This window comes from Crotalus tigris, unplaced genomic scaffold (genome assembly GCF_016545835.1).
Source record: "Crotalus tigris isolate CLP2741 ecotype Arizona unplaced genomic scaffold, ASM1654583v1 scf7180000017987.690289119674:8195010, whole genome shotgun sequence".
Lineage (NCBI taxonomy): Eukaryota > Metazoa > Chordata > Lepidosauria > Squamata > Viperidae > Crotalus > Crotalus tigris.
This window is the reverse complement of record NW_024096758.1, coordinates 5,083,078-5,110,470: the sequence shown is the minus strand read 5'-3', so window position 1 is coordinate 5,110,470 and position 27,393 is coordinate 5,083,078. Positions and strand designations below refer to the sequence as shown.

General features: G+C 41.8%; 2 protein-coding genes across 8 annotated transcripts; one reads left to right on the top strand and one right to left on the bottom strand.

The window, feature by feature from the left end:
- Positions 1 to 1,806: 1,806 nt before the first annotated feature.
- Positions 1,807 to 2,505, top strand: OST4 (oligosaccharyltransferase complex subunit 4, non-catalytic). 2 transcript variants are annotated; one of them, XR_005557024.1, is made up of 3 exons: positions 1,807 to 1,986; positions 2,161 to 2,317; positions 2,408 to 2,505. XR_005557024.1 is itself a non-coding variant. In XM_039346087.1 (2 exons), the coding sequence occupies exon 1, from the start codon at positions 2,162 to 2,164 to the stop codon at positions 2,273 to 2,275; it is 114 nt and encodes a 37-aa protein (XP_039202021.1). In that variant the 5' UTR covers position 2,161; the 3' UTR covers positions 2,276 to 2,317; positions 2,408 to 2,505. The 2 variants fall into 2 exon arrangements, 1 of the variants encoding a protein (XP_039202021.1); XM_039346087.1 differs by lacking the exon at positions 1,807 to 1,986.
- Positions 2,506 to 2,618: 113 nt separating this feature from the next.
- Positions 2,619 to 27,106, bottom strand: AGBL5 (ATP/GTP binding protein like 5). 6 transcript variants are annotated; one of them, XM_039346083.1, is made up of 18 exons: positions 25,799 to 27,106; positions 23,273 to 23,570; positions 22,543 to 22,714; positions 21,211 to 21,377; positions 18,785 to 18,937; positions 17,997 to 18,174; positions 17,048 to 17,226; positions 15,720 to 16,236; positions 14,559 to 14,728; positions 13,012 to 13,147; positions 11,345 to 11,532; positions 9,106 to 9,305; positions 6,720 to 6,887; positions 4,503 to 4,600; positions 4,160 to 4,206; positions 3,742 to 3,902; positions 3,540 to 3,622; positions 2,619 to 3,324 (listed from the first exon to the last, which is right to left on the bottom strand). In XM_039346083.1, exons 2-18 carry the CDS (start codon positions 23,509 to 23,511, stop codon positions 3,253 to 3,255), a joined length of 2,928 nt encoding a protein of 975 aa, XP_039202017.1. In that variant the 5' UTR covers positions 23,512 to 23,570; positions 25,799 to 27,106; the 3' UTR covers positions 2,619 to 3,252. The 6 variants fall into 6 exon arrangements, 5 of the variants coding, with proteins under 5 accessions (XP_039202017.1, XP_039202014.1, XP_039202016.1 ...); XM_039346080.1 differs by having other exon boundaries at positions 2,619 to 3,622; positions 25,799 to 27,100; XM_039346082.1 differs by lacking the exon at positions 25,799 to 27,106 and adding an exon at positions 25,499 to 25,518 and having other exon boundaries at positions 2,619 to 3,622.
- Positions 27,107 to 27,393: the final 287 nt, after the last annotated feature.

Here is a 27,393-nt window from a genome sequence, read left to right as displayed (position 1 = left end):
TTTTAGGAATGTAGGCTTGAATAATTATTTACGAATAGCTTAGAATAATTTCAAGGCTTCAGTTTATTTGTTTTCTTAAAACAAGTGCACACAACTTCTTTTACCAGTTCTACTATATACTACTAAAATTCTGTGTTTATCTGTTGGTACTGTCAGCCAAAACAGTATATTATAATGCAACAATTTTAGAATCAAGGTATCTGAAATCTCTTAATTTAAAGAATGTGTAAAAAATCCAGGACCCATAACTTCTGTGGAATTGAAATGTCCATGATGTCCTGACCAATTTTATTCAAGAAGTTGTGACTGTTTCAATGTTCCTGTGGTCATAACAGAATAACAGACCTGGAAGGGATCTTGGAGGTCTTCTAGACCATGGGTGTCAAACTCGCCACATCACGTGACGTGTCACAATCTATCACAACTCTTATTGCATTGCCGGCAATGGGGTGGGCATGGCTTCAGTATGATGAAACTGGCCCATGGGCCGACAGTTGACACTCTTGTTCTAGACCAACCCCTTGCTCAACCCTTTACCATTTCAGACAAATGGTTGTCCAATCTCATCTTAAAAACTTCCTGTGTTGGAGCACTCACAACTTCTGGAGGCAAGTCATTCCACTGTTCAATTGTTTTTGCTATCAGGAAATTTCTCCTTAATTCCAGGTTGCTTCTCTCCTTGATTAGTTTCCATCCATTGCTTCTTATCCTGCCTTCAGGTGTTTTGGAGAATAGGTTGGCTTCTCTTCCTTGTGGCAGCCTTCAAATATTGGAACAGTGCTATCATGTTACCGTGTTTTATTACACAAAATAACATATCACAGAGTACTTTAATGCTCATTTTGTTTTCTTAGTAAATTCATCAAAATAAACTTATAGCCTATACTGAAATCTTTGTGTGTAATGGCAGCCCCATCTTGTGGTTCACTATTGTAGGTTCCCTTTTTCCTGTCTTGGAAAATGCTGCAGTCTTGTTTTCCTCTCATGTAGTATATGGTGTCTTAATTTCTCATAAACCAGAATACATTTCCCCACTTTTCAGGGAATACAGCATACCTACAATATACTGTGAATTTGAAATAAACCCTTCAAGCTATTTTTTTCTACAGTAGTTCCAAAGAATACTGTAGAACTAGCATAATCTTTGTTTCCTAAACTGTGCTGGGATGCTGGAATATAACCCAAGAGTTATATCTACAGCCTACATCTAGCATCCTTCAGGGGGACCCCAGGGAAAGAACAATTAACTCATTAGTACCAGAAGCAGTTTCAATCACCTATAGTTCTGTGGAAAATCTGAACCACCCAGCTTTTCTATGCTAATGAAACATATCACTTTGGCTTTGGTTTCCCACTCTTTTATAAAGACTTGCAGATAAAATTGAAATCTTTTTCCCCCATAGTCGCCCATTTTAATTTTCCTTCTCAAGTTAGGACAGACAGCCAGTATTATAGATTCTATATAGGAGGAGGACCTGGGCAAACTTTTAAATGTGTGGACTTCAATTCCCAGAATTCCCTTTTATTTTGAATTGGCTGGTTGGCTGATTTGTGTAAGCCGCCCGGAATATATAAATATCTTACCTAAATAATACACCTTTTAAAGATAAATTTAAACGCGCCTGTTGCATTTTCATTTGACACATTTGAAGGATTGGAGAGAGGGCGTCACGGAGAGACACCAGCGGGGCTCACATATAAGACGGCCTGGGGAGGGGGGAGCGGGCACGCTTTCCCGTTCAGCCGCCGGGGGGCGCCAGGTCACGCGGTCCAGGCGCAATTCGACTCCCTGCGCCGAGGGCGGTGCGCGAGGACACGACAGAAAGCGGAGTCTCTTCAGTACTTCCGGAACTCGGTGGGTTCCGTTCCCCCTTTCCCCGCAGTTTTTCTAGAGAGCGGAAGGAAAGAGCGGCGTTCCTTGACGTCGCCGGCCTGAGCCTTCGGAAGAGACAAGAGGGACAGTGGGGAGACTGCCCAAACCGAGAGGTGAGTGGCGTTGGCTCCAGTCGAATCGGCCTTGCCACGTCTCTTTCTCCTCGGCTCACTTGCGAGCGCCGCTGAGGGATTCCTAGGGCCCATCGTCCCTTCTGGCCCTTCCAAGCCTTCCGGCGGCCAAAGTGCTGGCCGTGGCGGACTAATCTCTCGGCTTTTCTCCGGCAGGATGGTGACGGACGTGCAACTGGCTATCTTTGCCAATATGCTTGGAGTCTCGCTGTTTCTCCTGGTCGTCCTTTATCACTACGTGGCCGTCAACAATCCGAAGAAGCAGGAGTGAGCGAATGACCGGAGCGTCCCCTCCTTACCCCCATCCCCAAAGGTAATTCAGCTGCACTTTTTCCCCGTCCACCCGACCCCGGATCCAGATGCAGTGGTTATCTCACACCCACCCCTCCTTTTCTTTTGACAGAATGCAGAGCCATCAGCACATGAAGGCCCAGATGCTATAGCTGTACTTTGGCTTTGTTGAAACCCTGAAGATAATAAATGACTAGAGAATACACTTCATTTTCTGTATCAGAGACTTGTTACCTTTGCATCACTTCCCAAAGCAGATTCTAACTATCAGTCTCTCTTATATACAACACACACACACACACATCAAAAGGCAGTAGATTTTCTTTTGTTTTTCTGACAAATGCAATTTATTTATAGAAACATGTTATAAGACAAACTTGTTTCAAAAATAGCTTCCAACCTAGTAACCAATTATGTACAGTGGTGGAAATAACATTGGAGGAAGGGTCTTGGCCACGGCACTAGCTGTAGTCAGACCAGGAGGAGCTGATCATGTTATGCTTTCCATGTGTCATACGTGCACCTGCACAGCTTCTTGCAATTAGCCTGGTTTGCTTCTTTTTTCAAAGGCACCTCCTTCACAAAAAACAAATTAGATGGATTCCCAGATTTAAATGAGGATTGCTGGGAAACAGTCAGGGGCCCATTTTCCCTTAAGCCTTCAATGTCTTGTGTAGCTGGCTACAAAAAAAGATGTGATTTGAGGCCCTTATTCCTGGCAAAGTCTCAAAGCCAGAACTACTGGCTGCTGCTCTAAAAAGCAGCTTTGATTTAAAAGAGGAAAGAGGAGAGGAAGGGGGTGATTGAATCACGAACTCATCAAGTACCAACAAGAAGGATCTCAAGAGGTTTCCTCCACACCAAGGAATGAGTTGGAGTCAGCTGGCATGCTGTGGGGTGGTGGCACTTGAGGTGCTAGAGCACATGGGCTACAGCTGTTGTGCCTCCACTGGCAAGTCAGGCCTCAGTGCAGAAAGACAGGATCTTGCGGTAGGTGAGTTGGGGGGAATCTGGTCGCCCAGGGAGATGCTGCAACAGAGAGAGCTGGCTCAGGGGACTAATGATGTCAACTGCAGCTATGCTGCCCCAAAGTTTCAATAAGGAGGGTGGCTACTGCCTATACAACGGTAAAGGCGTTGCTTCTTCTTCTTCTGTCTACAAGACAAGGGTTCAAGGGGATGGCAGCGGCTGCAGGTAAGGGCTGCAGCAGCAGCTGGCTTTGCAGAGCTCCCTCCTCCCCATACCTCGTCCAGCAAAACTTTGGGAGGGTTGCACATAAAAAGTGATTCTTCCCTCTGACTCGTTACTGGCATTTCCAGTTGAAATTCTGTAGGGAGAGAAACAAGGTTGTATCTGTTGCCACTATGTAGTATGGAAAATCTGAGGGACTGTCCAAAAAGAACAAACAGTCTTGGTCACAATATAGAATGCCTTGCAAGAACCTACCTGGCAAGGAACTTTGTGTTGGTATCTCTGGGGGTGCATATTTCCACACCTTGAGGGAAGAGTCATCACTGCAGCTATGAAATCTGAGTAAGTGCTGGGTTTGTCCTACTGGTCTCCTGCGTATGGGGATCCGGCTTGGCCGAGGCATCAGTATATCTAAACTGCAAGAAAAATACTTCGTTGAAAGTTGTGCATCATAGTCAACCAGTAATAAGGAACCTTAGAAATCCTAAGGGAATGCTGGACAACACTAAGTATATGCACAATTTCTAGAATAGTGTTTTCTAGCTTACAGATGACTAATATGAAGCTCTTCCAAACTTGGTCCTTCCATGTTGGTAGGCACAAAAGGGGAAATCGTACAGATTTCTAGTAGTTTATAAAACTACTATTTTTTTAATCTTCTAGTTGCTATTACCTAGTAGTTTCTGATAGTTTTTCATTGTTCAGCCGTCTTGAAAAGTTCTGCATGGAGAAAGAGAAACCAGTTGGGACAGTATCGGCAAGACATGAATTGCATGTAAAGCTTGTATGTCCAATGCTACCATAGTATTGGTTCAGCTGATATTGATGATAAGAAATCACTGTGCTAGAGGGGTCTTACAATGTGTTCTTAAAGTTTGGTAATGCAGGCAACTCTTTAACAGCCCAGTGATTGATCTCTACGGCAAGGAAAGCCCTAATCAGACTAGCAGCCTAGGGGAATAGTATCTACTCATGGCAATCGAGCTCTGTTTACCAATGTAATCACTGCCCTTTACCTGTAGCAATGCTAGGCCACAAGGTGGAGGCTTCAGCTTCTCAGGGACATGCTCAGTGCTAGCCTTAGCAGCTGTACGTAGACTGTTGCAGCTGGGTCCTGCATGATCAATGAAAGAAAGGTAAATGAGGGAAGTTCATTAAGCTGAACTCCCCAGACTCTAATTCTTAGTTGCGATTTGATTGGCAATCAGTTGCAGAAAAAGCAATACTAATACCAAAACTCCGGCACATTTTGCTTCTGTTTGGCCTGTTTGGAGCTATGAGATCAATAATACTTAGGAGTGTCAGAATGATATCCCTAACAGAAACATGGAAGTTTGTTATATCAGATCCCTCAGGATAACATTGGCTTGGCTGTATTGTTTGGGGCAGTGATTTCAGTCAAGATCGAAAGGGACTGTGATGAGTTTTCATAGAGACCTGCTGAAATCCGGACAGCTGCTCACTTCCAACACATTAGTTCCATCAAGGCGAACATCATGGAACTGCAAACTAGTAAGAGGCTATTTAAACTGGCATGTTATGTAATTTCTGCTTATATAATTAATTTATAGTTTGATGTGTTGAGCAAACAAAGAAAATTGAGTAAATTGAATAAATTAGTTTAAGTTGTGGGACAGTATCATAAACACAGCCAATGAATATTACAAAGCAAAATATATAAAAAATCTAGACCATTTTACTGGATTTCACAGATGTTTGATTCTGTTCAGGTGATGATTTTATATTTCTTTTATCTGCAAATAAAATACAATCTATATTTTTCAAATGTGACCATGCCTATACATATGGAGGCAAGAAATTGGGAGAGGCTGTATCTTCCTTAGTGAACAGTGAAAAAAAGAGTCAGTTTCTAGATGGTATCCTTAGAAAGCTTGAAGACAGAAGCATATTTGAATAATTCTTATTTTCAGTCAAACCAGAATAAATGCAAAAGTTCAATGTTGTATTTTAAAGAACAGAGACCCATTTGCTTGTTTCTTTTTCTCAAATTGCTGAGTCCTTGGTATAGCTTATCATATCTCCATCACTGAATGGACACAATTTGCTGGTTTGTTTATATATTACTGCCACCTAAGACTGTAAGCTGATACAGATTTGGCTCAAACAAATCTTCTTTGCCTCCATTTCTTCCTTCCCTTCCAAGACTTTTAATTGTTTGAGCTATTGAATTTAAATATATATATTACTCATTTTGAGTTGAGTTGTAAAGGTAAAAACCTATTTGAGAAAGCCTAACATTTTTTCCAAATGATATAGAGCAGTGGTGGCGAACCTATGGCACGGGTGCCAGAGGTGGCACTCAGAGCCCTCTGTCGGCACGCGTGCCGTCACCCCAGTCCTAGGCCTTCAGCTGGGTTTTATAAAACCTTTTCGCTTTAGGCCTCCACTGCCGTGTGCAAAAAAAAAAAAAAAGCTCAATCAATCAATTTCAACTTCTCATGGAAAAAAAAAGATCTTGCAAAGTTGGAATTGATTGATTGAATGTTTTAGTCCCACTCAGTCTGCCATTACCACCGCAGCGACGCCCACCTAATGGGCCACACCCACCCAGCACTCGACGATGCATAAATGGGTTTTGGGTTGCAGTTTGGGCACTCAGTCTCTAAAAGGTTCGCCATCACTGATATAGAGTAAGCTGAATAAGTAAACTGTCCTGGCAGCATATAGGGAACTTTTTTAAGTCATGCTGCTTTTTACCCACCATTAAGATCACAGTGATGTTGTTCCAGTTCTGCTCAAGAATAATAGCCTTCTCTATCTGAATTTTTTTTTTTTTTTTGATTGGAACAGCTTGAGTGGGTGGATGGGAAGAAAATGAATAGGCCCCTGTAAATAGAATGGTCTGCACTGCTCCAACTTCAGTGTCAAACATCTCTCTCATCCCCCAATTATGTTTAGTATCAGTAAACTTTTTTTCCAATCAACCTTGCAAGAAACAAAAAGGATAGTTAGAGATTAGTTCAGGGAAAGAAGAAACTCCCTGAATTTTCATGCTGCAGCCTACTGTGAGTTGAATGGCTATGGTTACACTTAATTACTCAGGTAATATAGGTGCAACTGACATCAGGAAGGAACAGGTCAACAGGTGACAGGTGACCTGTTACACCTGTTACATCACTTATATCTTTCCTGCTGGCACACTCCAATAGTCCATTTAATTTCTGTTGTAGAGGCACTCTGGCAAAGGGATAGAGGCAAAGTGGCATACAAACCTGGTATGTTGATAGTAGTTGGAAGGGAGCAGGAACCTAGGCTGGGAGCCAGCTGGAGATGAGAAGTGTTTCTGGTGGAACAAGGGAGAGAGGGTGCCTGGATGCTGCTCACAGCAGCTCGTAGCAAGGTCTGGTGCTGATGGCGCCTCTTCTCCTGAACTCGAGGTTCTAAGTAGGATGAGGGACAAGCAAAATGCCAGCTCTGAAAGGTCTTGGTATCACTATCCCTTAAGTTCTACTTATTCCTTTACAGAAATTAACTATGCATCATCCCTCAGTGAAAGAAGCTTATCGACAGTAGCATAGCAAGAGACCTTTGTTATCTTCTTTTCAACTAAGTCCAATTTCATAGTTTCAGAGTGTATTGCTATAGACCAGAGGTCCTCAACTTTTCTGGAACCAGGAACTGGTTTCGTGGAAGACAATTTTTCCATAGACCGGGTAGTGGTGATTTTGTATGCAATTTTGATCCCAAGCATGCATAGATGAAGCTTCGCTTGCTCACCCACTGCTTGTGTGGCCCAATTTCTAACATGCCGCTGACTGGTACTGGTCCGTGGCCTGGGAGTTGTGGACCCTTCCTATAGACTATTACACTGTGACAAAATGGAGAATTGTATTGCATACTTAGTGCTACTGCATCCATGGAAAATATACCTGCAATGTGTGTGTGTGTGTGTGTGTGTGTGTGTGTGTGTGTGTGTGTGTTATGGGCACATGCCCAGACAAATGTACAAGATTTGGACAGGCTGAACTGGTCTTTTCAGGAACAAGGCAGAATGACCCAAGGTATTACTGGAAAGCTCAAGTTTCAGAAAAGCTGACATTATTTCATCCTTGCAAGGATGCCAATTTCTTCTGCCCTCCACCACATGCGGAGATTGGTGCTTATATTGTGCTGCAGGCTCTTGAGTCTGGGGGCCATCTTCATTCTACATTACAAAGTCAGCAGGGTGTTGCTTGGGGAAGGGAGCCAGTTACAGAAAATACAGACACATTTGCTGAGCAACACAAAACACAAGATTCCCTGCATTCACTGATTCCTTCCTCGTTAACACTTGACAAATGTTGACATTTTTTTCTTTTGCAGCAGTAGCAAGTAAAGATGCCAAGAAAGTAGGAGAATTGCTGAGTATTTGTCCTCTCTAAGCTTTACCAATACAGAGTTTAAGTGATACAATGATATATTTACACAACATACTCAACACTGTTATCAAAGTAACCCATCTTCTGAGTTCATTTAATATACTAAACCAAAATTATCTATAGTTATATTGTTTGTCAATGCCAGGCAGAATAATGTTACTTTATATACTCAAATATTTGTTTTCACCCAAGAGAAAAGATCATCATCATTCATCCACTGACTGGGTCACCTTAGATCTTACCTGGTATACCTTATATATAAGGGGAGATTTTTCTAGTATGATAGTTTGCTACCCCCTCATTATATATATTAGGTTGGGCTTTAGAGCTGAAGAATTCAGATTCAGATCCTTGCTTTATGAACTTTATCCCTTATTAGTTTAATATGTTATACTGGGGACAAAATTAATTGGCATAGACCAGTAGTGGCAAACCTATGGCATGCGTGCCAGAGGCTGCATTCAGAGCCCTCTCTGTGGGCACACGCACCGTCCCCCCCAGCTCTGCCTCTCCCTGCAGCCCCCTCACCAGTAGCCTCCCTGAAGGAGAGTCGCCCCAGGGTGCGGCCCACGTGGAACAGTGCAGCCAAGGACATGGCAGCTGGGCAGCGGGGACAAGACTTCACCCTTGTGCCCCATCATGCGCAGATGATGCTTGGGGTGTGAGCGGAGGGCGTGGCCACCATGGTGCTGCTGGGTCACCTGGGCGATCTGTGGTGGACCGTGGAGGTGGGTGGCCCTGTAGGCGAGCAGGGCTGGGGGTGGGGTGGGTGGGGCAGGGCAGTTTTGGGGCACTCGGTCTCTAAAAGGTTCACCATCACTGGCATAGACACTAACCTAAAGTTTCTCAGTAGGGTGAAATCAATTAATACAAAACAACAGCCTGAAGGGTTGGAACAGAGTATATCTCATGAGAGGTTGAAAAGAGGAGGCTCCATAACCTTTTTCAAAGTACCCAACATATTGCTAGAGGAGGCCATTTTCCTGCAGCTGTCCCATGAGGCAGTAGTTCACAACTTATCAAGTGACATCTCTATCCAGTGCTATATGCAAGTATCACGTGAAAGGAAAAAGGGGGCTTGGATTGACACAGGGGAAACTTGTGCAAGATTCTTGTACGTGTTTATTTCATGAGAAAAATTAAGAAGAAATAATGTTCTTTTAAGGCTGCCTCTTTCCACAGCACATCCATTCCCAGATCCATCTGAATGCTCCCAGCACAGATTCGTTAGGCAGCTTACCTCGCACAAGGGCCAGCACCCTTGAGGCACCTTTCCGAGGGCTCTGCCCCAAGCCCCCCGAGGAGGCGGGGGTGTGAGAGGAGCTGAAGGTGAAGCTGGGTGAGGTCTTGACATGAGGGGTAGCTTGTTGATTGACACTACCATTACTGAAGCTCCTGGCTCGGCAGAGAGAATTCTCTGAGCTGGAAGCAGAAATCCCACTGGGAGAAAATATATATATAAAAAAAGAATCAGAGACGAAGCAGCTCTTTCCACAATGCCCCTGCAAGAGTTATTTTTTGCATCTGAGATATAAAGACTTATTCTAAAGTAGTCCTTCTGAAACCTTTTGCATGGTGCTTAAGCACAGTGTCTGAGTTCCCATATACAACGGTAACTGTTAGTCTATTCCTCTCCTGCTCACCTCCTTTTTCTTTAAACCTGGCTCCTTACCCAGGCACTGGGCTAGAGTGAGTAAGGAGAGTTGTTACGGCACCCTGGGAGGTTGATTTTTGGTTTTTAGTTTTTATATATTCTTATAGTGTTATTATAAGCTGCCCAGAATTTTTTTAAGATGGTCAGACATATAAACCTGAAAAAAAAAACATAAAATAAATTCTCTCAGCCCAACTCATCTCACAGAGTGTTGTGGGGAAAATAGGAGGTGGAAGGAATATTAAATATGTTCATCATCTTGAGTTTTTTTTTTTTTACAACTCTGTAATCTCTTAATTCAGGGAAGAATGGGTATGAAAAAAGCTAAACCTAAAATAAAATAAAATAAATATACAGTGATAGCTAGTTTGTTATGTAGTTATAGCTGGGGTAACTGGAGTAGTCACTCAATCTCAGTCCTAGAAAAAGGCAAGGACAAATCACTTCCAATAAAGTTCAGGGACTTGTCCAGGAGTCAAAAGGGAATCAGATACAAAGCAAAATACAAAGCAACATTATCTGTTAACATAGGATAAATTTGCCGTGTTTCTTAAATGTACTGCCAATCATTTTATTGCTAAAAACTATATTGCAGTGTTCTCTCCAGTTCAGGTATTAGAAGAGAATAATGCAGATCATATAAAACAATATAAGAGAAAACAGTACTAGAACAAAGTACCATTTCTTTGTTCTAGGCCCTTTCCTCTGAAATCTCAATAGAACTATTAAGTTAGAGGAGGCGGCATTCTTTCAGATTGAATATAAATTAGTGGGGATTTCAGGTTTATCATTTAACTTCTCAGGTTCCCTTTTTAGAATATTAGCCTTTCTTCTACTCTCCTTCCAGTCATAAGAAGGATTGGAACTGCAAGGTAATATGTGCAATTTCAAATACCACAAACACATCTTCTCTCAAAGATTATTTTTTAAAAAAACTTTGGGACAAAATAATCTACAGGTAGAAAGATTCTATTCCATTATTAGGACAATTGAATGTAAGGCAAGGGAAGGGTATAATACAGTGGTGGCGAACCTATGGCACGTATGCCAGAGGCAGCACTCAGAGCCCTCTCAGTGGACACGCACACCACCACTGCCAGCAGCTTGCGCAAGTCCATTAGGCCACCACCGCTGCCCAGAGTGGCAGCCCCACCAGGCACAAAGGAGGTGAAGCAGCCAGCTAGCAAGCTCAAGGATAGGTGGTAGAGCACACCCACACCCAGCAAGCCAAAGCCCACCCCAAGCAGGGAAAGCCGGATCCCCATTGGCGCCATGGCCCCCCAGTCCCAGCTAGAATTGCGTGCCTCTCCTCCATCTATGCTGGGCCTCCTGCCCACCGCCCCACCCGCCAGAGACCCGCTGGATCTCCCGGAACCCTGCCCAGCCCCCACAGGCATCCCCCCATGAGCAACATTGAGGTGGCCATGCCCACCCCAGCCACGCCCACCCAGTCTGCCCATGACAACCGCAGCCATGCCCACCCAGTGGGCCACACCCCCATGGCCCCCCCTGAGGGCACCACAATGCTGATGCGGCCCTGGCACTTTGCAATAAATAAAGTGGGTTTGGGGTTGCGGTTTGGGCACTCGGTCTCTAAAAGGTTCGCCATCACTGGTATAATAACTTTCCAGGTATTTGCTGCAGATGTACTTTCCATGCAGCAAAGCTGCAAATAAAGAGACTGCGGCAGTCCAGGACTAAAGTCAGGGAAAGATTTGTGGAAACCAATCCTCAATTCCTATAGATAGTCCTTTGCCTGTTCCAGTTCACTTTCCTATGAGCTTTACTTATTTCATTGAACCCACATCCCCATCTGGTCACGTACTTGCCCCCCTTGGGTGGGGTTTTGGTACCCTTCCTCTTGGAGTAGCCTGTCACTCCTCTCATGCTGCGCACATGTTTCAGCATCCAGGCACGCAGATTGCTAAGGCAACTGTGTTCAGAGAGGACAATCCGAGGCCAGGGGTTGCATTCTGCCATATCCAGTGCTGCGATTGCTAAAGCCCTTCCAACCTGTATATGGAGGATGGCAGTAGATTGTTAAAATTCAGGCCTTGTGTTTTTCCGCTTGTTTTTAAATCTAGAGTAGGAACTCTGCATTTAACAAAAACTGGAAACACCCCCACCTTAAACAATTGCTACGTATACCCCTACAAGTAAAGGATGATAAGGTTTATTAAAGGCCTCAAAATATGTGATGTGCTTCCTATACTCATATCATGTTGTTCAGTAAGTTAAGAAAACAATACTGAGGCACCCTGTTGCTGGCATCAATTAAACTGAAGATAAGGCCAGCCAATCTCCAGCATGTCCTTTCAGTACCAAATTGTGTCCCAATTGCATGATTCCAAATTTCTTTTGTGTACTGCACGTTTGGCTTATATATTTCAGAGTGCACAAAAGAAAAAAGAAAAAAAACTTGAAGAAAAGACCCAGCATATTGGGTAGAACATAGTATGATTCCTATGCTGTTCATTGTAAATCAGCTTCCCACTTGGTAAAGTCGTCATATTGTTCAATTTTCCCAATTTTAAGGTAAGGGTTTCCTCTTTCCAGTCATGTCCGGCTCAAGCGAGCAGTGCTTATCTCCATTTCTTAGCTGAGGTAGCCAGCACTATTCGAAGACATTTCCATGGCCATGTGGCCAGTATGACTATACACTCGAGATGCATGGCATGATGTTACATCAGAGTGGTACTTATTTATCTATTCACATCTTTCAAACTGAAAGGTGGCAGGAGCTGGGGGATAATGGGAGCTCACACACTGTCACAGAGCATTAGGGTCTCGAACCTGGACTGTCAGCTTTCCAGCTGCCAAGCTCAGTGTCTTTAACTGCTGAGCCATTGTTATGCTTGGCTGAGAATGGTTAATCCCAAAGTAAATCACTTTACATTTTACAGCAGCAGTAAATCAAAAGAAATCATTTATATTTTACAGCAGCATCTGAGCAATGTTCCATCAACTGCCATATTCAAGGAGCCCTCACAATGAGTTTATGATAAAATGATTTTTCATGTGGCTGCACTTTTCAGTCTGTGATGTGCAATTTGTTGGCATTCAAGAAAGAACAGTATCCAAACATTTACTCCTGAATCTGAAGAGCCAGAGCAAGAAAATCTAAAAACACATCCTCAGCACAGCTCCCTGAAAGGCTGAAGTTCTGGGAAACTCCTAACACTTTTGAGACATAAGAATCTGCCATTTGGCCAACTTTATAACCCCAAGATCCAAAGGCTACAAATGCTTTCCTCTGAATTAATCATGGTACGAAGAGTTGTCTGTGTATTTAGGGTTTGAGCAAGATAGAGTGAATACATTGCACCCCCTTGCATATATAGGCTAAATAAATAGTCCTGAAGGCTCTTTGCAAATACTGCTTCCACTTCTCCCTGGACAGGAGGATGTTTCCTAGTGTAGAAGTTTAGACTACTTTGCCACGTGTCCTGGAACATGGTGACTTAATCTAACACTGAATCTGTGCTGGGATACCTGCTCAAACAGTTCCACGGTGTATTTGGATGGGAATGTTGGGAGAGGAGGAGGCGTTGCCCGCCCATTATCGTGACATGCTGCTGGAACAGTATTGACTGATCTTCCTGTGTTGTAATTGCATTCCAGTGTGTAACTAGAAAACAGATGGAAAAGGTTACTAGTGCTAAGGCAAATTATGAACTAATTCTTAGTTTTTAATATGACACATTCTGAAAACATGTGATAGGTAACTCCATGGTGAAAGGTTTTAATATACTGAATTCATAATTTTTTTCTCCCATACAGACTTTTCCATACAATAGTATGACTGGGAAAAAATAATTTGTTTTTATTATTCAACTGTGTGTTAGTAAAAAGACAGATTCAGCCATCAAGTAATATTATCGTTTACTGTTAGATTCTTGACATCAGAAATGGAACATTCTGCTTGCTCTGATTAAGAAAAACATCCATTTCTCTGCACAGAGCAATGAATTGAACTGTATGACCTTTGCAATCTCTTCCAATTGTGATTCCCCAAAGAAGCCAGCTTTCTTTTAATTCTCTTCATTGTATCTTCCATACACCTGGAATAGCATTCAACCAACAGGAACAAAAGGAGAAGACCTTTAAGGGACCCTAATGATTTTTTTCCAACTGCAGTGAATTTTAATTGTGTTAAAATCCAAGCTTTGATTTGGGCAGTTATTAGAAGCTAATTCAGCTAGATTGATTGCATTCATGGTTGTTGCTTAATCTTCTTTTTCTGCATTCCTCTTTTTCCAGTAAGCATCTTTTTATAACTAAATATTTGGCTTCACTAAGTTAAAAAAAGAAATTTTCTTTAATTTTTCCCATCTGCCAGACCACAGTGCTGTATAGCTACCACTTGAATTTAGCACTGATGCAAGATTTGTTAAATTCTCTGTCTTCTGGATTTCTCAGAGCTGAGCCTAAGAGAGAGGTCCTAGGTGAAAAAACTAAGTACACCCCAGGTAGACAAATTAGAATATATCAAAAAAGTCAATCTAACTGGTAGCAATCTATTATAACTCTCCTTTACAGGGAAATTTTCCACAAATCTTAAAGTTGCCAAGTTTGAAAACACTAACAACCAAAATGCTAAAGAAAAGATCTTGGCCTCATGTTATTCCTAGATGAAAAAGAGATATGTTGGTAGCACCAAAAGGATCAGCATATGATAATCCTAAGCAATAATATATACCTCTGCTCAAATATGGATTCCCGCCATATGTTGTTAGATAGAACTTAAATTAGTGTTTATACAAATCCCAGCCTTCCTCAGGAGGCCAACTATTTAGCACTGAGAAACTCACTCCATGGCACTAGAGTTACCATTTATGCTGCCAGGATTCCCCAATGAGCTTGCTCTCAACGTTACTCTACTTGTGGGAATTTCTTCTCTCTGGCTTCAATTTGATCTAGCAGATTCTTAAGGCGGCAGGAACTTTGTACATATTGGCGGTATGGAAGTGGGAGAAAAGGAAGAGACCTACAGAACCAATGATTGCGATCAGGAGGCGGTATCTCATTGAAGTACAAACCTGTGAATGATGCCTGAGGCCTTATAAATGGCCACACGTCCACTGCCCTCCTTTGATTGTCCATCCCGCTTGTCTTTAGCATACATATTCTTCTCCGAAAAGTTGCACCCCGTGAAATCAAAATGAGCAGAATTCAAGGAGATGAGCTTAGGAAATAGCATATTTTCAACCTGTAAAAGCAATTGAGAAATTAGAGACACAAATCTCTTATTTCGACATGCTACAGAAACAGGCAGTTTTACTTCTCGTCAGACTGGGAAGCAACAATCTAGCCAAAGAAACTGAAAACAGTAATAAAGAGATTCAGCCTACTAGAGAAAGCAATTCATGGTGATGAGGTTTAACAATTGAACAAACAAACACAGTACATGAAATCCTCAGAAGACTATATGTCATGGTCAAGCAACATCATCAGCATGGAAGTTATAAAAGAGAACCAACACACATTGGAACTTGACATCATCTTTTGGTCTGAAAGGCAGCTGAAGAAAATATTTATTGGTTTAGTCAGAGAATCTCAATTGATTCTGTTCCCCAGCTTATGGGCCGTGACCCACTACTGGGCTGTAGCCTCCTGGCCACTGGGCTGCGTGAGCGGCTGGCAATGCACGCGTGCAGGTGCGCACGCTCACCTCCTTGTGCCGGTGCTGAGCCATGAGCCTCTCGCCAGCAATAGCTCAGCCGCGAGCCGCACACCGGCACTAGCTGAGCCACGAGCCATGCACTGGCACTAGCAGCCCCATTTGCGGAGTGTGCATGCTCACAGCTCCATTTGTGTGCATGTACACACAGCCACATTTGCGTGTGTGCACATGCGTGCATAGAGGTGCCTGCCCCTCCCTTTCCCACTGGGTCGCCAACCTTTATGGGTTGGCGACCCCTGCTGTAACCCTCCAAACCCAGTCCTACAAAGAAGTTAATTAGAGAGAAAAGCAAAAGAGGCATACACAAAAACATCCCCTTTGTTTTGTCCCTGAAGCCACTTTATCTCTATCTGTAACATCCTTAAGTCTAAACTCATTTTGTAGGAGCCAATTCTTTATCTGCCTCTAATCCTTTCTGTCTTGTTCTTGGGATTATGCAATAGAGAATTCTTCCTGAAAAAGCCCAATTTTGCCTGTGTTGTCCAAGGCACTGCTAGAGGGGCTGAATATGTCTCACCTGGTAGTTCTCATCAGAAATGTTGTTCCCATACATGAAACAGCCACGCTTAGAGGCATGTCCATGCAGATCAACATAGTAAGCCAGACCACTCTGTTGAGGTGAGATGGTTTCTGGGGCTGGTGGAGGATTCTCAACTTCATTCTCACAGTGCTCAGATAACAGTTCTTTTGAAAGGATCCAGACATCATGGTCTTTGCTTCCTGGTACCTCTGAGGTTTCAAGGTCCTGGGATGAGGTGATACAGAACTCTGTGGAAGAGTTGCGAAGGTTGTTTGATTTTTCCAGCTCAGAAAGAGGGATGTCTTCACTATGGGGACATTTGCGGGTAGAACGTTGATTGGCTATTTTTGTGTTGAGCGGAGAGGCATAGGTTCGCCAATCAGGAGAATCTGGCTGCATCCGGCTGTGAACGTGGTGATAGAGCATGACAGCCTTGGCCCCATACACAGCAGGATGCAACTCTGCATCAGGGTTCAAATACTGACGATTCAAATTAACTCCACGAGCATCTGTCCTGTGGGAAGCAGAATAAATCATGATGAATGGGACTGGGAAAAGATGTCTCTTGTGGATCTTGAACACAGCTACACAAATCTATCTATCTATCTATCTATCTATCTATCTATCTATCTATCTATCTATCTATCTATTTCTGTCTATCTATCTATCTATCTATCTATCTATCTATCTATCTATCTATCTATCTATCTATCTATCTGATTTCCTGCTTTTATTATTTTTACAAATAACTGAAGGTGGCAAACAAATTAAGACATTCTTCCACTTGTGAAGGAAGGGAAATTGCAACTATTGTCTTCTGCAGCCATGTCCCACATTATTTACAGACTGCTCAGTTAAATTTTTATCCTAGATTAAGAGATCCAAGCAGCCCCTGTCCCCTCCACATATGGAGCTAGGAGGCAATTACAATGTATCTGTGAAATGGAACAGACACTGCTGACCATCAAACTATCCTAGTTTTCTGTTCATTTGATCAGTGTCTAGGCAGCCTCACAGGCTCAGAGATTTGGACTGGCTGTTGTTTTGAGAGCATGCTCATGTGAACATTTCAAGCCTTTGTTCTGAATCTACAATTCCCTTATAACTGGAGGAAGGCAAAACGGAAAAACAAGGATCTACTCTAGGGAGGAGCCCCCCCCCTCCACATCTATTGGCCTTAGCCTGTTGCTCTTTCTCAGCCTCCAAGCAATAGTAATCTGCTGTAGAAGCTAAATGTGGATAAATTACAATCAGTCACAGGGAACCAGAGCTTCTTCCTGTCCAAGACCCATCCTCCAAAGCCTACATGTCTGCAGGATATTTACCGATAGTGTCCTCGCATCACCCCATCTGGATTTAGCATAGGGATGAGCTTAAAGATGAACATACGACGCAGCATTTGGGCCCGAGGATCCTCCTCCCTCAGTATGAATTCCAGGAATCCATTGAACACAAAACTAGAGGGTGTTTCCCCAGGATGTACTCTGCTGCTCAGAAAGAATACCTATCACAGGGTGAGGGGATCGGGAAGAGGAGAAGTGCAAAAGTATTCGTGATCTTTCAAAATCAAAAGCTTTCTAACTTTCCTTAAGGACCGTAAGCTTTGAAAATAATTTTGTTTCCCATCTGTTTATGACATAATTATTTATAATCAGTACTGCTTTTCTGTTGAGAAAATCCCAGAAATTAAAGAGGGAGAACTCCTATCTTCAGGATCACCCTAAGATACAAACAGAAAAGAGGAAGAGAGAAGCAAAAGGAAATAGTTTGAGCCCTAAAATTATTGGGAAAATCATTTGAAAAGGATAGTTTTCAAAAACAGGCATTCAAAAAGCAAATAGAAACTCACAGACCACCAGAAGAACAAAGAATGTGAAAGAGAAATGAGAGAAAAATAAATAAGCAATTACAAAGAAGATTTTTCAATTAAATAAGGAAGAGGTAATTAGAGCCAAAAAAGCAATGTGAAATATGAAAAATCAGAAAAAAAAAATAGATGAGATCACAGAAGAGCAACAAGATGAGGAAGCAAACTAAGGAGAAGTGTTATATTATCGTGAATGATGTGGGCAAAGCAATGACATGGTAATGTCAGAAGACACTTGATGGTTTATCCCCCACTGAAATAAGGAACGGGCAGTCACAACTGCCTTCCTATCTCATCCATAGCAGTTGTAGACCCATGGGTCTTTCTGAATAACCTATTGCATTACAGCCAGTTAAGCAGCTTCCACAGCTGTGTATTCTACCTCTCACATGCATCAACTAACTTACTCTCTTTCCCACAAAACAGTGTGGTCGGGGTGTGTTCTTGTCTGGGAATAACTTTTCCAGTCGAGCCTCCCGCTTCTCCTGCATGCCATGACATGATGTAATGGTGAGCAAGTCCACACGTAGCTTATCCAGGGAATAGCACAACAATTCCCGATGATAATAGATGGCATCCAGATAGCTGGAGATTAAAAGAATAGGAAGGTCAATTCAGTGTAGTGTAGTTTCTCATTTACTCCAAGAGCACCACCCTTTAATTCTGTCCAAGGATCCTCATACTGACTTCTGTCTCCTCCCCAGAAAGAACTTTACACAAGGCCAGAAGGAAACCCCCCAAAATAATCTTTTAAGGATTTTTACTTTGGGAAAAAAGAGGAAGGAACTTCTAGAGAATTCTCTCTATTGCTAGTTTTCATTCCTCATTTCTGTCCCTTTTTCTGTTGGACTTTGATCCAAGAATCATTCCAACACTCAAGCGGAATTATTTTAGCTATCTGGCCCAACTTGTTATCCTTGTGCAATAATGAGCCATTCCCAAAGTTCTCTACTCCCTGAGCGGGTGTTCTGAAAACTGATATGAAGTAGAGGGCCAAAAGAACTTTCTGGTAGCCTCAGCCTTCCAATGGGGCCTCATTTTGAGATACGTTTATTTTTAGAAGAGATGAGAGAGGGAAAAAACTGACCATTTAGATCTTTAAAAATTCTGGGGGCCCGATGAAGAATCTTGCCCCTCAGCTACCTCCCACTTGAGATCACCTAGGCCTGGCAAGGGAATCAAAGCAGTCACTTACGGTGTACCCCTGGGTGGGGCCGCCTCCTTTTTCCCTTTTCCACGTCCTCCTCTAGGGTACTTTCTTGTTCTGTGGGTGGTGGGGCGCGGCTTCCCCTCAGCTTTTCTAGAGTCTGCGCCTGCCCTCCGACTAATTGTGCCATAATGTTGGACACTAGTTTAGATGGGCAAAGAAGGGTCTAGCTAAGTTTTTCTTTTCCAGACCATTCCCCCAGCCAAGTCCTCTTCATTAATTCAACCTTATCACCCCAGCTTCTTTGAATAAGCAAGCCCAGGTGTTTCCAAAGAGACAGAGAAATAAGAAAAAACAAGTAAAAGGCAAGAATTTTATCAAAATGTGTTGGAAAGAATAAGGTTAATATGGTGAGGAATTTCTTTCCATTTAGGTATTCCATTTTCTTTATCCTCTTTCCTAGAGAATTGGTGTAGGATCACAGAAAATTTTAATTGGACTCCGAAAGAGCTACTTTTGCTTTTTTATTATTTAATAGTATCCAAATTATCCTACAGAAAATGAAGCAGTAAAAATATAATGAGACTATTTTAATGTAATATGCAACAGAGAGGAAAATGATCACAGTAGAAAGTAACGCAGATAAAAACACAGAAAAGTAAAACTCCTCTCCAGCAAAATGTTTTGAAGCAAATATGTTTTAATGCCAAGAAAAAGAGAAGAGGGCAAATGGGGAAAACTTTTTTTTTGGGAAAAAGTTGTAAAATGTATTTGGCAATCATTCCTCAGTACAAAGATGGGAGAGAACCCAATGAATAGCAGAAAACCTGTCCTGTCCGATAAGAAAGAGGGCATTCTAAGAAGGGGCTTCTTCCACCAAGGGCATGGTTTTGCATGAATATTCTGGGGCTGGGCTCTCAACACAAATTTAATTTGGTCACTAAGTTAACCCATTTTGGGGATTTGCAGGATAAACTGATACACTAAATTAAATGGACAATACCAATAAACAAAGGAAAATGAAACAAGTTTAGCAATGCAATCACTAGCTTTTTAAATGATCTAGTTGGAGCTGTTGTTATATGTATACAGCTAATAATTACAAATGAATCTGATCTGCCATAACTTTTCTGTAATAAAGCTTCATTTCTGACTAGAACCTGTATTGTATTTAATTTGAATTGAATTGAATAGTTTATTGGCCAAGGGTGATTTGACACTAGACACACAAGGAATTCGTCTCCGGTACAGATGCACTTGGTGTACATGCAAGGCAACAGATGATGATAATGATGATGATTATAATAATATTACTACTACTACTAATAATAATATCACCACCAATAAAAGGGGAAAGTAAAGAAGAAAATAAAAGGAATAAATAATAACACTACAGCCACACTCTATGGGACACACACTCTATTTAGAGAAGAGATGGCCCTGCTTCTATAACTGGTTTTATAATAGACTCGGACTTTTAATACTGACGATCCAAGCCATGAGATGCCTTTTAGAGTTAAAAAGTTCTTAAATAGTGATTCAGGAACAGGACTGTAAGTCACTGATACAGCAGAAGTTTTGCATAAAGAAGATGCCACATTAAAGCCTTAGCAACTTCAAAAAAACTGGAAAAATCTGTCTGAAACCATTTGAATCATTCCCACTCACTGTAACTAACACCAAGCTGTAGGCACCTTTGGTTAGATTCAAGAGAGGCACTTTTTGATATTCATATGAGCAGAAAAACTTAATTAATAAAAAATTACTAGATTAACCAGAAACATATACACAAAAGCACTTTCCAGGTGGCACTTTGTGGCTCTTCTTGGGATCTGAATGAGAGCGAGATATTCCAAGCCAAGCAACACTATGGTTACATATGTTATAAGGTGATGTCCATTTCTGATATTTTGTATTAATTATTTCTTTTTGATTTCGCACAAATCTGCATATCTGAGTTTAGGTTCTGGATTTAAGGAGAATTACTGTAATAGAGTTCTTCTGTGCTAATGGATAGGAAATAGGAAAAAGCTTAGCATTCAGTATCAAGTTGTTTATTCAATTTATAAATTTTGTTAGAACTGCCTTCACACAAACAATCTAAGAGATATGAGTGATTTACATAACAAAATAGAGTCTATAACAACTCTGTTGCTTGGACAGAGAATCTATTTTCATGCACACTAGAAACCCACAACAGTAAACAAATATAAGGTACCAAACCTAAACTTGGTGATCAAGCCCTAGGACTAATAGAGGAAGATTTGAATATCACCAAGACCCAGTTTGAACAGAACAATGTTACCCACTGTGTTCCCAAATGGTTCTTTCCTCATTGTTTACTCAGGCAACTCTAGGTAAACAATCATTTGTATATATATGCTTAATTTACAAAGTATTTCTCCTAGCTGACTCTATAGGACATAAGACTTGCTAGGAAGGGACTGGTAGCAGTGTATCAAAACTAGAGTTACCTGCTAGGAGAGAGATGTCTGCATTCTGCAAAGTGGGCATCCAACTGTGTCAGCATGTCCTGGCATTCTGTATATGAGTAGGGATAGCAGAAGGCAAAGTATGTGGTGGCTCCTCGACAATCCAGGAATCGGTGCACAAAAGATAGGACAAACTGAGTCTCTGCCATCTGCATGAGTTAAAATGCCCAAGGATGATCTCCAGTACAAGTTGAAGCACTACAGACAACTTAGGACACAGATAGACACTAGGGTCTTCCCAGCCTGCTCAATTCTGGTTTGCACAAAACCTTAGTTTTTTAGTATTATCTGGATCAGACAACTTTACTGTCCCAACACAACCCACCTGGTGTGATATTTTAGACAAATAAGCCTAAAATATTGTTTGCACCATGATGTTAAAATAACAACCTAGAAAAACTATGATATATAGGCTGTTCTTTATTCTTTTGGCCAGTGTAAGCACACAAATGAAGGCAAATACACATATCCCAGCATAATGTTGCGGGATCCAGTCTGAATCGGTCACCGGGACCAGAGGCTTAGTCTTCCAAGCTTTTGGAATCATGCTGAAGCCCATCTTCAGGGAATTTCTCTCTCAACAGAATATGTGCTTTGGGCTATTTTATGCATAGTATTTATGAAATGCCTGCTTGTGTGTGGCTTCTAAAATAATGAACAGAATAGGCTTCTAAAGTAATGATCTCAAATTATAGGTTCAACTCTGCTGTTACCGGCCACACAAAACCAGGTACCACATAAATACTACACACAGAATAGCCCAAAATTATGGGGAGAGAGTTCATTAATGGGCTCCAGCATGAATCCAAAAGCTCAGAAAACTAAACCTCTGGTCCCAGTGACCGACCCAGTTTGGATCCTGCAGTGTAAGCACACATGCATTTTCTTATATTGTTAAGCAGTAAGAAGAATCATATAAGCACGTATCTGTGACTCAACCAAATAGCCTTAAATTAAGCCAAGCTGGTATTGGATCCTGGGATAGATGGAAGAGGGGAGAATAAATTAATGTATTCCAACTTTTTGAAACATGGAAGAAACAGTCCAATAGAAACACAAAGCAGATAGTATCAGGATCTCTTAATCAACCCTCAAGGCTCCCCTTTCTGATAATTAGATACTGTCTTTGCCATTCCTCTATTATGAAGCCCCAAGCTGATTGTGGCTCAAATAAATTCAGTTTTCCATCCACCCCCACATTTAAGAAAGTCACGTTCATGTCATATGTTGTTTCTGGAAGCCATCAGGATGCAATAGTACATTTAAGGCCAACCTCAGCCCATCTTTCCTCAGAGTACCATGTTATGCAGATACCTCAAAGGAAGGTCGCTCACGAATGCGTTCCCAACGGGGCTTGACAGGTACTGTCTTGACTAAGGGTGTCATTCCCTGGGAATAAAGTTTGGTCTGCTTGTTCATATTCACAATATGAATCTTGATCAACTTGCCAGGCATTCCTCCCCTCACACTAAAGTAAAACCAGGATCTGTGGAAGAAGGGGAAAGACAAAGACGAGTTAGATAACAGCCCCCATCATTTACACTTCAGTTCCCATTTCTGCCCAGAAAGACCAGGCACACTTGGAATTGGGAACTGTCATGGACTACATATTTTTTCACAGTTGACCTCCAATTTTCTGTTAAAAGAATAAACTACCTTATATCCAACTGAAAGTCATTTACTTTTCCTGTCTACCGACCTGTATTTTCCTTTTCACTGGTATTTTCCTGTGCCTATTTTAAATTGTGATGCCTCAGAGTAAATATATATATGTAATGTATACATGCGTGCATGTGTGTACATATATGTGTCTCTGGGCATAAATATATCTATCAATATATAAATCAAATTAAAAGTGATAAGTTCTGGTATCTGTTTAGAATAGGCTTCTAAAGTAATGATCTCAGATGATAGGTTCAACTCTGCTATTATTAAATGGAAAAGGATAGAAAGCTTGTGAGATAAAAAGGGTTAGGAATGGCTTCCTTGACAGCTCTATTCCTACGATCAGCAGATATAATAGAAACCTGGATGTTGTTTTTACCTGTTCCCATTCTCATATTCTGTATCACCACAATCTGGCTTGGTCCACATATTGAATTCATAGTCTGCAGTGGGGAGGGAGTTGCCAAACACCACTGAGGCAGAAGAAGTATTGATGCTGCTATTGCCGTTCAAACTGTTGTCACCATCACCTTCCTGGTGTTCCACTTTCTCAACATGAGCCAAATTGCCAGAGTCGAATTTGGAGCTGAATAATAGGCCACCACAGCGTATTTCCATCGTAATCTCGGTGACCAGAGCGGTTTCATCCTCCTCCAATATGTTGTTTGAAGTATTTCCTAAAGAACAAAATGGAATGGCCACATTTTTACCTAAAATTCCTTACTATCATATCATAATAAGAACACACAAAAAAACCCCTTCTTCAGTCAATACTGACTGAGCCCAAGTTTATAAAAACAAACTACTGGATCACAAAACCTATATTCTGAAGTTCCTATAAGAATAGCATTCAAATTTCACATTTAACATTTTCTTATTCGATCCAGACTACCAACATCATTTTTGCCAAATGATTGAAAGTTGACTCCAAACCTGCCTTTGGAAAGATATCAAATTTTAGCAGCTTGAATATAATCTACATGTCTGTGGTCATTTACCAAAGAGGATATCGTACTTGAGACATAACTCTCCCCAGTCAGATTGATACAGGTTACTCTACTTGATTTAACTGACTGTCAGGCTCCAGGTCCCTTTACAATGCTAGCTTTGAAATCAAAGTTATTTGTGAAGAGGGCTTTGGTCTGTCAAATATTTTTATGTGCAGAATTTTCCTTACTGCTATCCTGTTCTGTAAGAAGTCTTCTGTTCATCTAGATATATATATAACCAAAAAGAAGGTAATAAAACACCGTGATACCCATAGATCTGTATCAGGCCAGTTCATAAATAATCAAGAGCTGGAGATGAAGAGTTAGGAAGGGCTAAATTTGTAAATGTCACAGAATGGTTTAAGAGTGGAAACAGATACCAAAGAAAATTGTGATTTAGTTGCACTAAGAGAAGGAGTATTTAAACTAATTATATTAGTATTTTTAGCATGCTGTTTGTAAAATACACCAAGATGATGTACAATTTAAAAATATTCCTGTATCTAGAGACAAAAAACTTAAATCTGCATATATATCATAGGGTTCTGGATATGTAATTAATAATAAAGAGGTTTTTGTAAACACCTCAGTTGAAATAATTGATACAATGTACATCAGGAATGTATTGGTTAGAAATGAAGAAAGCTGCCAAAGCTGCCAAACTACTAACTTTACGTAGGTCTACAGAGCACTCACATGCAAAATCTGCATTTTTAAACAATTGGGGGTTTGGGAAATAAGTGTAACAAAAAAAGTAATGGAAACACTTGCAAAATTCAGGTTACTGTAAATACCATGCCTTGACTGATATTTGGAACATTTGGCATAAAGGAAAACAAAAACTTATCAAACTGAAGTAAATATAGTTAGAAAAGTTTGCAATATTTGCAGAATTTTTACTTTATAAAAAAAGTAAATAAGGGGAATGTGGTAGTTTAAGAAAATGTCCTTGGACATTTTTCTCACTTTCATATAAGACAGCCAGTGAGATGTAGTGATGAAAGTATTGGACTGGTACTTGGGAAGACACTAGGTGAGTTTGGGACAGTCACAATTTCTCAGCCCAATCTCACTAGGTTGCGGGGAGGGGGGGTTAAGAGGGGGAAATGCTACATGTACACCTTAAGCTTTCAAATGAAAAGCAGGTATAAAGCAAACAAATAAATGCACATAATTAAAAGTACAAGAATTGCTGATCTATTAATCACAATGGTTATATATTTTCTCCAGTACCCCAGCCAGGCTGAGTTACACATGTTTAACTTGAATTCACACAACATAGTATGCAATAAATTATCCCATAGTTTGAATAATATCAAGACTCAGTTCACTCCTTGCATCAAGCCATAATTGGTTAATTGTGTGAACCAGGCACAATATTACTCTGGATAATATTGATTATCCAGGGAGCTAGAAATGAGTGACTGTTATTGTGCTAATACTGGGGCAGGCCATTCCTGAAGAATATTTCTATAGTAGAAAACTACATAACGGATATAGTGGAGTAAAAGGCGTAAAAAACAACAAGGTCTGAGCATGTTTTTAGTCACAGTGGGAGGAGACAGATTAATCCGAAGGGCTGTTACTATCTTTTGCCTAATGGCTCAGTTGGATACCTGAGCGTCACGCCCCCTCCATTTCATTCCCGTTCGTAGGGGCCGCCTGCCACATGGAGTCAGCCAGGTAGACGCAGAAAGGCCATTATTTTACTGTCCCCTTTATTTTTTCCGTCCCCCTTTCCGGAACCGAAGGTTCGATGGAGAGGCAATGAAGGGAAGGTCCATAAACTCCTATTTTTTAATTTTATATACTGGACACACACACATACACACACGTGAGAACAAGAGAGTAAAACGGATGCAGCTATCGCCCCAGCGCGACCCACTCTCCTCCTTTCTCCCCTCAAATCGACCAACCTGCTTCCGTCGCCGCCGCCAGAGGCACCGGGCCAGGCCAGCCCTACCTTCGGCCGGTTGCTCTGACAATAACAACGTTTTTTATCATAGGCTATGCTTCTTCGGCTGGAGCAATCCAGCTCCCTATTGGTCTGCTGAACCTCTCCATAGCAACTCGATGCACCATTGGCTAGCCGCCTCCCTCCCCTGGTGACACGCCTGTTTGGTTGCTATGGTAGCCGACGGGGCGGGAGCGCCGCCAATTAAGTCGTCTTCGTTTTTAAAGTAGGTGACCCGAAGCCATAGGCGAATCTCACGAGTGGGCGTGGCTGGGGTACTTCGATTTAGGTTCTCTGTAGCTTGTGAGATGCTTTCAAGGAAGGCCCGAATCGTGGGGCTCGCCTGGGAACGATGTCGGAAAGGCATTCCCGCTGGTCCAAGCCCGCAGGGACAGCGGTGTGCAGAATGGGAGATGATGCAAATGCAGTGAAAAATATATATTCAGTGGCCGGGGGCAACGGGCAAAACAGATCGAACCAGTCGTCGACCGCCGATGGCCAGCGAAAAGCGTCCTCATCGCAGCCTCAACAAGCCGTTCAGCTGTTCCCCGCAGCGGCTCAGTGGCATCCGGCTTCCTTGGAGCTGCGCCGTGTGTTATTCCGGGTCGCTTTCAGAAACGCAATGGAGCATCTTCCGCTGCACTCAGAAAGTCCTAAAGGCAGGGCAAGCGAGGTTTTTGGCTTCAGCAGAAACAAGCCCCGAGAGATATACCTCCTGGATCGCACAAGGAAGATTTCAAGGATTTAAAATTTTAAAGTTTACCTCAGGCTACAATCCTCCTCCTCTTTGCCTTCTGAAAAGTCGCTCATTCTTGGGATCCCCTCCCGTTCGTTGCTCCGGATGTACTGTAGAGCTGATTTTTCCATAGCCCTCCCATCCTCGTCCTCGAAGAGCGTGTCCCTTTGGGAACTGGATTGAAGGGCCGTAAAAAGTTGTAGTAAAAAAAAAAGAATTAGACCATTAATAAGCAGAAAGCGCTGCCTCAAAACGGAAGACCTTGAGATTTTTTTGAGGGGGGGAGGTGTTTCCCTTTAAACAGCATCAAAATCCAAACTGGAGGATGCGGGCATCGATCCTGCTACCTCTCGCATGCTAAGCGAGCGCGATAACCATTTGAGCTAATCCCCCTACTCTATAAAATTTCTTTTTCCTTTGGTAAGAAACTATAATTATGAAATGGCTCCATTGTAAAAATATTTTTTTTAATAATTCAGAATTATGATTTGGCAAGTTTTGTTCCTTTTTAGAGAGCTATAGTTAAGCTGTTCCAACTGCCAGAAAAGGAGGATATTGCCAATATTGGGAGTCTGGAGGGAGTAGCACAAATATTTCTCAAGTATGAGCCCAAACTCTCTATTTAGGAAGAGTTCTACATCTACAAGAGGGCTAGAGACAGAGGTACCTCTCACAAACAAGAAACTGCTAGAATACTTGCACCCAGAAAACAACAAAATGAATGATCTGTGGCGAAAAGTTTGCACTTTGTGCATTGAGTCAAGGCTACTGTTGCTGGCCAGCAAACAGCTGAACAATATAGGAAACTGGTGCCATCCAGA